Source organism: Etheostoma spectabile, chromosome 15, assembly GCF_008692095.1.
Source record: "Etheostoma spectabile isolate EspeVRDwgs_2016 chromosome 15, UIUC_Espe_1.0, whole genome shotgun sequence".
In the NCBI taxonomy this organism is placed as follows: domain Eukaryota; kingdom Metazoa; phylum Chordata; class Actinopteri; order Perciformes; family Percidae; genus Etheostoma; species Etheostoma spectabile.
This window is the reverse complement of record NC_045747.1, coordinates 7,778,617-7,791,827: the sequence shown is the minus strand read 5'-3', so window position 1 is coordinate 7,791,827 and position 13,211 is coordinate 7,778,617. Positions and strand designations below refer to the sequence as shown.

Genomic DNA, 13,211 nt, shown 5'->3' with positions numbered 1-13,211 from the left:
CCCCCCCCCTTCCTGACGTCATCCACCGAGCTGAAGCTATTGCACGAAAAGAGCTGCTCGCAGCCGCACTGTGAATATCTGTATGCACGTAGCCAGGACTGTGGAGTGTGCAAAGGAGGGAGAGAGAGAGTGAGTGAGAGAGAGAGAGAGAGAGAGAGAGAGCGCGAGCGAGGAGGAGAGGTGGAGGGAATACAGTTTGGATACAACTGGAAGACTACCAGGCGCGCACTGCACGTACCTAGCGGAAGGCACATCGACGGTGCGTAGCCAACATTACCTACCCCCCGTCCCCTGCAATCGGATTCAGGCGAGAATGGAGCTCCCTGCCGCCGGAGAACACGTCTTTGCGGTGGAGGGCATCGAAAAGAAGCGCATCCGCAAGGTAACATGAGAGGGAGCATGTTTGCATACGCGCTCAGGACGTTGCAATATTGCGTTTGACATGAGCCTCACCAAATGTTCCTTCTCCACCATCACAGGGCAAGATCGAGTACCTGGTCAAGTGGCGAGGCTGGTCTCCCAAGTAAGTGTTAATGCAACATTTTCTCCAATAATTAACATGTTAAATGTTTATATTTTGCAACAAAATCAAGTGTTTTTACTTTAAAATGCCATTCATCAAGGGCGTGCACGTTTGTGTGCGTGTGAGTGTGTGAGAGAGAGAGAAAGCTGGGAGAGCGTGTTTCAGTGTATCCGCGGATGCCTTCACTAATTTATGCGAGGGAAGGGGGTAGGCACAGCCTTGTAATCCCGTTTTAATTATTTCTGCTCCGCCAGCGAATTTACGAGACAGTGGTGCTAAAATGGCCGACTGTATGCTGGTGCTCCCTTTTGGATAGCACATACTTATTTGTGTTTGACATTTTTGGCTCTGCAGATGCATGTCCTCATGGTGGATTTGCTTTAGCGGGAATGTGACTGCCACAGTTGTTGCACACAAAACAAATCGGATGTTAAACTGGCGGCCTGCCTTACCTGTCCACTCTACACTGACAGCACAGTGAAGATGTGGGAATGTGTATTTGTGGGTGACGGGCTGAGGCCTGCAAATTCGAAAAAGGAAGTTTGAACGTGACAGCTGTCTGACAGTTGCTCTCTCCTCTCTTCAGATACAACACATGGGAACCAGAGGAAAACATCCTTGACCCGCGTCTCCTCCTCGCGTTTCAACACAGGTGAGAGAGATGGACTTCGGACAAGGCCGCGCAGCCTCCAGTTCAGCCATGACCATAAATGGGCATGGGAGGAGGGGCGCTCTAGTAACTCTATCACTGATCCCCCCACCCCCCCTCCCCACAGGACTGTCTCCTGGGGAAAAGGCTGGGGATGTAGTAGTGAGAATTCCTAAATCGTACTAATGGAAAGATCGGACACGCAGCAATATGCGTAGATGTAGATCATAGTTGTAGATGTAAATTATCTTATTACTTGATTTTGCGTCAAGAATTTGAAGGCTCAACGCATGCCATGACCCAATTTCACACAAAAAACTGAATAAGGTGCCTTTTTTTGCCAGAAGGTGCATGATGGACCAATGAAATTGGAAAAGCAATCCCTGCGTTGATGAAACTACATATATTTGTTTATAATCGTATTTTTACTTGTTTGCAACTGGAAAGCTTTAGCAGGACAGGTGCTAAATTAGTAGTTGCACTTCAGAGCCTGACTGTTTTTATTTAGCGCAGCAGTTTATTGAGGTTTTATGTGAGAAGGCCAAGTTGCTGCCTCATCACCATACCAGTCAGGCTAAATTTCTTATAGTGCTTTCCACTGAAGAAAAAACACTAGTTTTAATACATCTCATGCAACTGCCACCGTTATTTTGCTTTATAATGTTGTGGACACAGAATATCTCACCTTGGATGCATACATTGTCAACCTGCTTTCAACATTGGGTCAAGAGGCTTAGTAGAGGCCTGTAAGATAACCAGAAACACATCAGTGTCAATCTCAGAGGTTGAGATGTTAATGAATACAAATGCTGCTGTCATTTTAGCCCTGTGGCGCATGCACAACATCTTGTGTGGATTGCTGGACCCATGAGGCCACTGAGATACTCTCTCTGTAGGCCACCAGGTTGCTTGTGGGACTGGTGTAAAGACACAATGACTGGGGAAAGGAATTCACATTTCTGGAAAAGCTAATTGACACGCAGTGCTCTCCAACATTTCTAGTGTACTGCTCTCATATTCCCCCACAGCCTGCCTGCCTGGCTGGCTAAATATGTGTGTGTGTGTGTGTCTGGCTCTGGGCTGATGGTCATGGAGGGCTGCCTCTGTGCCGTGTGTGTGGATTCCTCTTTGCTCCCAGAGGATGGGGGAGGGGATCCGACGAGGGAGGCTGTAATTGCCAAATCTTCTGTGAATAGGGGTCACCCCAGTTGGACGCTGTTTGAAATCGCACACATTATAGCATTAAATTGTAGCCTGTTTATTATGGCAATTTTCTGGCAGCTCAGATAGTTTGAACATCTGTAGCAAGAGGCCAACAATAGGCTGGGTTTATGCAGGTCGGTGAAGCCTGTGTGCAGTCGGCCTTCACCCACCACTGTTTTTTTATGATACGATGATGAGTCAAGGTGTATATCAGGGAGAAATATTTCATAGACAACCCAAGTGCTCAGTCTAGTCACTACAACAATAACACATTTTCCCCACTCCTCCCTCTATAAAAACAGTTCCATGTTTGTTATTAGTCAGATCATAGGCGTTGTGTTGCACAAGGCATGGTGGTTTGCATGTTTTCAACAGCAGCATGTATCCTAGAAGTACTCCACAATGTTGTATTTATCCAATTTTATCCCTACCTCATGACCCTAATTAGAGATTGAATGTAGAAGGAAGGGCGTGCTGGAGGAGGGAGGATGTTTGAAAGACAAGGAGAGATTTTCCCTGCTGTAGCCTTAATTGAATTTCTCCAGGATAATGAGAATATGGAATGGCCGATTACCATGGAGAGCAATGCAAATAAGGACCATAATGCTTTGCAGCAGGTCACATGTGGGCATTCATTAGTCCTCCAAATCTAAATTCCACTTTTGACCTTGACTAGGTAGAAAAGAATTAACGAATACTCCAAATGTCAAACCTGTAATTTTCTATGTGATCTAATTAGATTTTTAATGCAGAAAGGTGAAACACTGTCAGTCAAATTAAATGTTGTGTATAGAAGGTAAATATGGTGGAAAGAAATTGTATTATCTTTTGTTTTCACAGAGAGAGTCAAGAGCAGCTGATGGGATATCGCAAACGGGGGCCAAAACCAAAACATCTTTTACTTCAGGTAATCTTCATCATCTACAGGTCATCGCAGACATGATAGTATCTGTGGAAATGTAAATGTCCTGCTTTTGTTAGCCTTCCAGTAAGTTTCACTCTGAGAAACCAAAAAGGAGGAAAGGGCCTGTCAGGTGCAGTCATTATGATGGTGGTTATTAATAGATTTCTTTTAGAGATGATGGGGTTCTGTAGCTGGACTTGTCTGCACACTCATCATGAAACGGGTTGTTGCCTGAGGTTATGCAAGAATTGCTTGATTGCACACATGTTTATTATTGCTTTATGCTAAATAGCTTTAAATGCAAAACACAAGTTTTAAAGAGAGCATGTTATTGTAGGGTATTTTTGCACAAAGTGAATCTGTATCAGGATTATTTTTTTCATGTCCCTGTTTGCAAAAGACAGAAATAAATGGCTGAAAGTAGCACTTGTATCGTGTTATGACTATCTTAGGTCAGGCCTTTACAGGACCATATTCTGAGCCAAATGTGATTATATATTTTGAGAGTCTCTGAGCTGATTGCTATGCAGTGTCACTTCTTAAGAGGCATACCACTATGCCAGAGTCACACGTGGCCAGCAATCAAGGATAAAGCGTGACATGTCTGGTGGCACTTCTCTGACCTGAGGTCACAGCCAAAGCGTCTTGAGCGTTCCGCTGCAGTGCCACTTTGACGGCCTGAAGGGTCAGCCTGTACAGGAGGAGGGGGAGGGGACAAGATGGTGGGAGGGAGGTCAGTTTAACCTGAGCACTGATTGGTTAGTTTATTTCATTTTCTCTGAATATAGGCCTGCATGTGAGCTTCATATATACAAAGATCTAAAAATCAGGAAATATGAGCCCCAAACAATGCAATACTAAATTGGCCTAAAATGTAGCTGCAGCGCTTATCAATTCTGGGATGCAGGCTGAAAAAGGCGGCCAATGGCAAGCTTTATGCCAGCAGGCTACATTGGGGAGTCAGCCTATTATGTTCTTGACTTGACAGTAAGATTTTAATGAAAACAGTTAAAATGTTCAACTTGGTCTCTTGTCTCTTACTTCAAGGTACCCTCATTTGCCAGAAGATCCTGTATCCCTGCAGGTTTTGAGGAATCATCTCAGGATGCAGAGGTTAGCCTCAAGTCCGATCACGTCCCGGTCCAGCGTCCTCAGCCTCAGCCTCAACAGTACCAGCTCAACAGCAAGAAGCACCATCAGTACCAGCCCAGCAGCCAGGAGGTCCCCGCTGACCAGCCAACCAATGGCAAGAAGAAGTTCATCTACCAACTCAACAGTAAGAAGCACCACCACTATGAGCCGGACCCAAACATGTATGACGCTCAGGCTTCCAGGCTCAAAGAGGTGGTGAAAGTTCAGGAACTGGCCAGTAAACCGGCAAATCCTGGCTGGAACTTACCGCTGGCACTGCAGCAGAAATGGGTTCGAGACAAAGACACAGGCTGCTTGAGCAAAGTCAAAGAGTTGGCAGTGGAGGTTAGGAAACCAGCTGTTAAAGACGCTAAAAGTGAACAAGCCCTAAAACCCAATCCTAAACAGGCAACCATGCCTAGCACTAATAGCAGCAAAATGAAGATAATCAAGAACAAAAACAAGAATGGACGGATTGTTATTGTCATGAGCAAATATATGGACGGCAACAAGGTTCATGGAGCAAAGGGTAAACAAGGGGAATCATCGAGCGAAGTGAAACACCAAAACACCAAACCTCTAGAGAACAATCCAGCACACACAACCAAAATGATGGAGCACCCGGAGAACGGTATCCCCAAAGAGCTCTGTAACGGCAGCTCCCTCCCTGCCGCAGACCATCCCTTAAAGTGTTCCCCAAAGGACCGACATTTCTCCAAACCTTCACCAAGCACAGCAGAGGAATACAACACCGAAGTGGCTCGCGGCCAGGCTGATTTACCGGATGATTTACCCCTTCAGTTGACCGCTAGCTCCCCCCTGACGTCCTGGGCTGTTGACACCAACATCGCGACCCCTACATCCATCGACCAGATCAGGATCCCTTCTTTCCCCAACGACCGCAAGCGAAAGCTATCAGATCATGTTGAGGTCTCCAAAACATACCTGACTTCCAGAAGCTTCAGTGTCCCCAGCACTGTAGTCTTGCCACCTCAGGACAAACCTATGGACCTCCACTGTAGCGGCCCACGCCACAGCAGTGCATGTACTTATGAGGTTGTGGACTCTGGCAGCCAAGAGGAGCCGATGGACCTAAGCTGCCCAAAGACTAAGAAGCAGGTGGAGCTGGAGATACAGCCGGAGCCTGAGCTTGTTGTCACAAACACACCTGCTGTGACAGAAGACACACAGAAATCCACAGAGAAATCTAAAGAAGCACCTGTTGAAAAACCCTCCCCCTTTATGGGAAATATCATAATCACTGACATCACAACAAACAGTCTCACCGTCACCTTCAAGGAATATGTTTCTTTTTAATAAACTGTTTGTAAAATGGGACTACCAGTGACGAATTGGATGAATTCTGTTAATATGTACATAATGTAAAAACATCAGAATTTTGTATATGTGGAAATTAATAATTTATCATTCAAATTAAATATGTTTCTTATACTGTTTTATACCGTAACTCCTCTGTGACGTTGTAGCCAAGAAAGTGCCCTCGAGGATTTGAGCGAATGCATTCAGGTGGATGTGTTCTACTTTAAAAAAAAACAACTGTTTATTTGTGATATGGAGCTTAATGGGATACTTTTGCTGTTGTTTCATATCTGTACCAAACTTATAACCTGAGATGTATGAAAGTTTATACATATTTTGTATGAATAATATCACTTATTTTGGTCCTGATAGAAAGTAGAGAGGATGTTGTTGAGTAATGGTGATCAAAGATCAAATTGAAAGCACTTAATAACATTTTCATATGTTGGTTTGTGTCATTACGAGTGGAGAAACAGCTGTTCTCTTTAAGTCTTATTTCACTTTTTACTCCAGACAGGAACCGTTAGACTGAATTGGCATATTTAGTTACATGTTTTGTTTGTGGCTTGTTTGAGAAATGATTAGCCATGATGACTTGCAAATATAAAAAGCAGGCGTGTCTGAATACAGTCTAAAGACAGTGTGGCACACGCTCGGCTGTGTCAACAACTTTAAAGAAATGTCCTGGTCTTTTCTTCTTTTGTCAGTTTTTTGTCTTGCCATTGAGAAGCAACAAAGCCGTCAATGGATATGCCCTTGCAACCCAATCTATTGCTATGTTGCACATTTTACCTTTAGCAAACATTTGTGGAAGAAAATGTGACTCAAAGGTTTGTTATCATTAAGAAAATGGTGTCATTTATGTGTGACTTCCCGTTCCCTTCACAACATATCGATTCTTACCATAAGTAGGTTGGCATTTATTATTGTTGATTGTTCAGATATGGCTGAAGTTACTTTAAAAATACATATGCTAGTCTCATTAGGAGTCCTCTAATGTCACACAGATTAGCAATGTTCATCTCATTTCGCTTTTGAAGCTCATTATATGATCTGAAAAACACGTTGACTTCTATTTGCTTTAGAAAAAGCTTCTATTATGAGTATGTTACACAGATTGAATGTGTCGGGAGGCTGCCTTTGTATACTGTTACATGTGATCCAATAAGTGCAAGCTGTTTTGATTATGCTGCTGAAAATTCAAATGTCAAAGCTGTTGGACATAACCTGCGTTGGAGTCTAAATTGCCTTTTACGCACATTTATTGCAAAACTAGTAAGAATGCTAAAATGCTATGATAAAAAATGAAGCATATTTATTGACATGTAATTTGTTGTTCATAAACAATTACAAAGCTGCTCTCTGCATCAGAAGCTGCAGGTGACTCCATTGAACAGTTTAAAAAATATTTTTGTTTTGTTTGTTCTTTCTGGCACTTGGTTTAAAATCAAAATGATTGATATAAAGTATGTTCTACCAAGAGTGGGTTGACTTATTGCTGTTGATACAGCTTACTGGATGGTGTGTTTCACAATAAAGAAAGACATGACCCCTGATATGTTGTTGGTTGGTTATATTGAGCATACTATTGGCAAACTTCCTCATTTTTTTTTAATCATTGTTCATGCCCTGCAGTTGTTACGGAGCCTTTCTGCTCATACAGAGAAAGAATGGAACAATAAACACTAGAAACACTAACTTGGTTGTGAACCATGAATAGAAAAACAGATCGTGTTGCATAATCACAAACGATCCTGCACAAAGGGCCCTCTGTATTGCATAACTGCACCGGTCACTTGTATTATTAAAACTTTACCCATGCATTATTTTTCTACTGCAGCTCGACCCCAAAAGCCTGTTCCTTCCACCACAATAAGGCCGTCAGTATGACACTTAAAAATAATGTATCTACAATAGTTTTTTTTGGCATTTCCAGATCATTGGGTAAGTTGTTATGAAGGACTGTGTTGTCTTGTAAAGGGCCAGTTTCACTATGACACCATATCTTCCTATTATACAGTAAAATATAGAGGCAAGTTCAGACCTAACACATACAGATATGCAAAGCTTCTGACACACATTTGTACAAATCTCAGCTGGCCTGTCATGACATTGCCAAATGTGTATCTTGTCTTGTCAATATTGTCTATAATTGTATTATATTGGTTATTATGTACACACAACATCTGTTGTACATCTGTCCGTCCAGGAGAGAGTGATCCCTCCTCAGTTAGGTTTCCTTATCCAAAGTGAAGGTCTAAGAACAGAAGGTGACATATGGTGTACAGATTGTAAAGACCATTGAGGAACATTTGTGATTTGGGATATTGGGCTGTATGAACAAAATTGACTTGATTTTGGATCTTTAAAAGGCCTGATTGAAAATTATAAATTGCTATTATGCTGGAATCTCAAGCTTGTAAAGAGAATATTTCTTGAACGTTTTGAGTGATAGAAAGACCCAGGGATGTGTGTGTGTGTGTGTGTGTGTGTGTGTGTGTGTGTGTGTGTGTGTGTGTGTGTGTGTGTGTGTTGTGTTTCGAATGTGGCACAAATGTTAAAAAGCTGGAAGAATGCCAATTTTCCATAATTTCCACCTGTTTCTTTTTTAAATGAATGAACTTTCTCTCTGAACTCCCTTACTTCTCACATAAGTTTTCTGACTTACAAGTACATAAAATCCACATGATGCCAAAGAAAATGATTTTCAAATGGGGTGCAACACTAAAGGTGACACACACCTGACACCTTAACGTGCCTGTCTGTATGGATCTGTATCAGGCGGTTCATCAGTTAGTTTTTTTCAAGAATTACATTTACATTAACTGTACATTTGTCCTAAACCCATTTTCACTAAAAAAAAACTGACGTTTCATCTCCTCTCCCTCTTCCTCTCTGGGATCTCGCGTTGGAAATGGCCTATGAGGAGTAGCCGAAGTGCACCTTAAGAGTTAGGCCTGGTAAACTTAAAGTTCAAACATCGCTGTCAGTGGCCACATTATACATCCAAATAAATATATTAATTAACAATTAACGAACAGATTTCCGTTGTTGTTTGCGTTGTGTGAGCTCCTGAAGTCTATTTAGAGCAAAATCCAATCGATTACTCCATACAGGCCCACGGGGGACCGTCTAAAACTGTCTGACAAAGACACGTCAAACTCAGTCGATATCAGTTGATGTGAGCGGAATTTCAGAAGTCATGAGCACACACAGCTACTCTCTCTCTCTCTCTCTCTCTCTCTCTCTCTCTCTCTCTCTCTCTCTCTCAAGGCGATCTCTATATGCCTGAACCAACTATGTGAGTCAGTCATGCATCAGGAAACTGAAAGATCGTTGAGCAGGGGAACGTATTTATAGACCAAGTGTGATGTTTCACATTCCCCCTTTATCATCTTACCCACCAGCAGCCTGCACAGTGTCGGTTTCATCCCCGCACAGTGACGCCTCACATGATCATGTCAGCAGCAGGATTGTTTGGATAATGTAAAGCCCAGTGTGACCTGGAGGAGGCCTGTTTCACAGAACATTAATAGATCTAAAAAAAAAGAAGTGAATATTTAAAGTAAAAAAAAAGAAGGGGCTTCAATTAATTATGTTATCACCTGCATTCTCTTTTCAAATACACAAAACATTTGAGATTTCCTGGGTGGATTTTTTACTGTATCTACAAAGAGCTGTTAAACACAAATAGGTGTGTAACCTAAAAACCTAAAATAGTTACAGTGTGAGAAAAGAGAGCTGGTGTTTTGGTGTTGTGTATCAGGCCGCTGTAAAGGAGGCTGAAATATGGCAAAGGTGCAGGTTTCTCGCTTGTGGTTGTGTGAGTCACCTTCAGCAGAAAATGTCGCCCGGTAAAGTAGGACAGTGAACAGCGAGCTGTGTGCAGCAGTTGCCCAGAAACCAGAGAGCCAATAATGTTCTCACAGAGCCAGCACTGTTTATTCATGTACGGCTGTCGCCATTGCAGCTCCCGCAGACTCACTTTTCGTCGACTCACAGCCAAATATGGAGAACCGCAGCAGCGCAGCAGTCTGTGTGAAGCTGCCTGCGCTCTAAACGCGCCAGCCGCCGTTCTCTCTGAACACAAAACCGTGCAGGCTCTAGCCATTCTAGTACCGACAGGAAATGTCGGTCTATGACTATCAAAATGGTGGTTCATATTTCGACGGCAGCCACAACGCATGTTTTGTCCGCGGCGCGCCCGCCTTTGTCTGCTCCACAGCGGGGAGAATTTAAACAGATAGCAGCAAATATATCATTCAGTATCTTGTCAGAGAAGGAAGACGGACAGACGACAGACCGCCTCCCTGCTTATGTTGCGATTTCATTTCCCACATCTCCAATAAATGATCCAAAATTGAATTAACCCTCACAAATTATTACAATGAATTAAAGGCCTGCCTATTTATTCTCATTAGCGTCATTTAATGTAACTATTAAGTCAAGATTTCACAAGATAATAAAGAGCGTTGATCAAGAAGAAATGGAGAGCAATCCATTTGTAGGCAATATTTTCAATTATACAATGAATCTTTGGTAAATTTGTATCAATTAGCTGTGAGGGTTTCTGTTATTATGTCACATTTTGTCTGCATCAGCCACTTGAAAGCTGCAACGTTTTTTAAAATGGACTGAGTGGCCAAATAATTTGTTGTCGGTCAGTGGAAGTTTCTGGCCCACAGCATCATCAAAAAGGCTCGCGAGGACTTTAGACCTGCTTTATTCATTCAGTGAGTTCACTCTCACAGGCCTGCACACGTTTCACAGCCTGACTGCACACGTATTCATTTTGAACAGACGGACTGGAAAAGAGAAAGAAAAACGGAGTAAAAACTCTGAAAATTTAAATATTCCAGTATTATGCCCATGGTGTATTGAGCATTTTACTTCATTTGAATTATTTTTTCCAATTGTAACCTATTTGACCTTTTAACTCAGTTGAAAGGGTAATGATGACCTGGAGAATTTGGCAGGTAGAAAGACTGCAAGGTTACGCTCACGTTTCTCTTTGCCAAATTTTAGATTTTGGCCAAATGTTTTGTTTTTTTTTATTCCATTTTTCCATTTAAAAATGTAGCTGATGAATGTAGGGAATTGCACTTGAGGCCTGCAGAAAATGAAGCTAAAGTTCCGTACTTGTGGTTAATTTGTGTGATCACTATTCAGAGTGAAGGTTTAAATCGCCACTATAGTGTTGAGCTTCCAGAAAAGCTGTCTGTTTTTTTTCCTTCATAATAATAACGATAATAATGTTTTAATAATAACAACAGTAATGATAATAATTCAATTACAATTTGCTACTGAGTGCAGAAATACAAACATTTTATGTTAACATACGTTATAAGTGCTTCGTTTTATGTGTGAAGTAAACAGCCAGAAACAATAAATAAAAAACAATAAAAATAATAGTAAAAATAATTATTATAATATCACAATTATGTTTCCAAAGTAATAATCTTACTGTCGTCACTGAGGAATAACCGAAATCTTAGAAACACCAAGCCCTCAGGGCCCTCATTTATACAATAAGCAATGAAGAAGAAGGAATGAAACAAGACATCTTTGTTGTCTATAAATGCAAAAATTGCATTGATTACAGAAATAAAGTTGACTCTCAAAATTGTGTTTACATATACCAGAAACAGTTCAGCTGGTTTAATAATATAAATTTGGCCAAAACTAAACTTCACTAACACTAACTCCAACCAGCCAATTTACCAAATGCTGTTACACCTTAACAACTCTCAACTCATTCTGAATTAATGAAATTTAGCCCTTTAGAATAAAATCTGCTAACCATAAAGGCTGTGAATTTTCTGTTCATTTCTTTGGGTGAAGAAATCAACAATAATGAGCTCGTTTTGGACCACATTTGCATTCTATGTAATTTGGTTGTTTAACAACTGATGATTCTAAATTAACTGACGTATCTTCACTTTTAACGTCCAATAGATTAAACAAAAAATAAATAGCCCCTGGATCATTAAAAACCGACCGACTTTTTGATGCATTTTTTTTTTGGTAATCTATTGTGTTATAAAAGCAATGTTTGTGGCCTACAAACTGAAATTAGTGCGCAAAAGGTGAACGATTGTTTGCTGCTTCACGGACAGACACAGCGTGCGTAAAAGATGCATGGGCATTACGCACCGTGTGGCATTACGTTGTGATTTGTGGGCTAATTTCTGTTGCCATTTAGCACCCGAAAAGCTGAAATTGTAAATGAAACCGATTGTATTAAACACATTCTTTAAAATAATCAATCATTAACTTATCCAATTCAAAGTGTGTCTGACGGTTACTGTACTGTTTTCACCATATGGGACATATCTGACCGTTCATGTTCCCTTTTGGTATAATTTTATGTAGGCATTTATATCAATGAGGATATTCATTTGAATGTTATTATTGAATCATTCCTGCTTTTACATGTTGGCTGTTGACTAATATTTAAAAATGTGTTTTGTAAATGTGTTGTACGTGAGGAGGAAACATTTGATTAAACCGGTCAAATTCCCCTCTCATTGATTTAATTTTATTTATTTTTTTTGATACAAGTGAAATTAAAATATGTTTTTCTTCTACATGTACCCCCTCGGGGACCTCAGGGGGGGGTCCGTGGACCGCTCTGACTTTGATTGTCCCACTGTGCTAGACATTCCTGTACAGCAGCCAGAGCAGCGGGACTCCGCCCCTTCACTCAGAAACCCGGAGCACGTAGCAACAACCGAGCCAATGTGCTCCACCACGATCCGTCCTACCGACTGCGGTGCCTGGCAACTGAAAAAGACGTGATGACGTCCTCTCCAGATTGCGTATTATGGGATGTGCGGAATTAAACAACCCGAAGAGGACACGGGCAAGCCAAAAATAATAAAAGAGACAGAAATAAACGAAGTGCATGGTGAATCATGGAGCTGTCGGCTGTTGGTGAGAGCGTCTTCGCAGCTGAGTCTATCATTAAACGGCGGATCAGACGGGTAATCGCTGCTTTTTTTACCCACAGGCTGTGTCTCTACACCTATTACGCAACCATTTGTTTTTTCGGAGCCTACAGGCAATTCTCTGACAACATGAATCTATTACGGATCTGTTTTGCAGGGTCGCTGGGAATATCTCGTGAAATGGAAGGGCTGGTCTCACAAGTGAGTATTCTAACCGAGGCTGCGAAGGACAGCGCTCCATCCTGGCCGCTCGTACAACTACACCACATCAGACTGTCGTAATTCAGTTTGTGGATGTTTTTTTAATCATTTCATCTGCATGCTATGTGTGCAGTAGGTCAGTGTCATGTCACAGTATGCCTGGTGGCTCGTGTGCACAAGTCATGAGGTTGTACATGTCTGAGCTTCAGCCCTCTGGGGTGCATTAAAGTCCACAGTAGCTTTAGCAATGGCTGGGTTCACCATGCGTCACTGTCCGCTAGTCTGGAATTGCAGCGCGATCGCTTTGATTAAAGTATTACACCGCGTGTGTGT

The 13,211-nt window shown here is 41.8% G+C and overlaps 2 protein-coding genes across 3 annotated transcripts in view; both read left to right on the top strand.

The window, feature by feature from the left end:
- Positions 1-39: 39 nt before the first annotated feature.
- cbx4 (chromobox homolog 4 (Pc class homolog, Drosophila)) lies at positions 40-7,286 on the top strand. The gene is made up of 5 exons (XM_032536752.1): positions 40-382; positions 480-523; positions 1,110-1,175; positions 3,216-3,282; positions 4,327-7,286. The coding sequence occupies exons 1-5, from the start codon at positions 314-316 to the stop codon at positions 5,725-5,727; spliced, it is 1,647 nt and encodes a 548-aa protein (XP_032392643.1). The 5' UTR covers positions 40-313; the 3' UTR covers positions 5,728-7,286.
- A 5,148-nt stretch (positions 7,287-12,434) lies between these two features.
- Positions 12,435-13,211, top strand: part of cbx8a (chromobox homolog 8a (Pc class homolog, Drosophila)) — a 2,834-nt gene continuing 2,057 nt past the window's right edge. The window contains exons 1-2 of one of the 2 annotated variants that reach the window (XM_032536768.1): positions 12,435-12,713; positions 12,835-12,878. In XM_032536768.1, the coding sequence (XP_032392659.1) occupies positions 12,645-12,713; positions 12,835-12,878 (113 nt within the window). In that variant the 5' untranslated portion in view covers positions 12,435-12,644. The remainder of the gene's footprint in view (positions 12,714-12,834; positions 12,879-13,211) is intronic. The other variant, XM_032536767.1, reaches the window with a different exon arrangement.

Bases quoted from the DNA above. Each gene is read 5' to 3' on its own strand.
- cbx4 (XM_032536752.1), top strand. From the start codon at position 314: ATGGAGCTCCCTGCCGCCGGAGAACACGTCTTTGCGGTGGAGGGCATC. The intron at 524-1,109 runs GTAAGTGTTAAT...TCCTCTCTTCAG, and splicing joins TGGCGAGGCTGGTCTCCCAA to ATACAACACATGGGAACCAG. The intron at 1,176-3,215 runs GTGAGAGAGATG...TTGTTTTCACAG, and splicing joins CTCCTCGCGTTTCAACACAG to AGAGAGTCAAGAGCAGCTGA.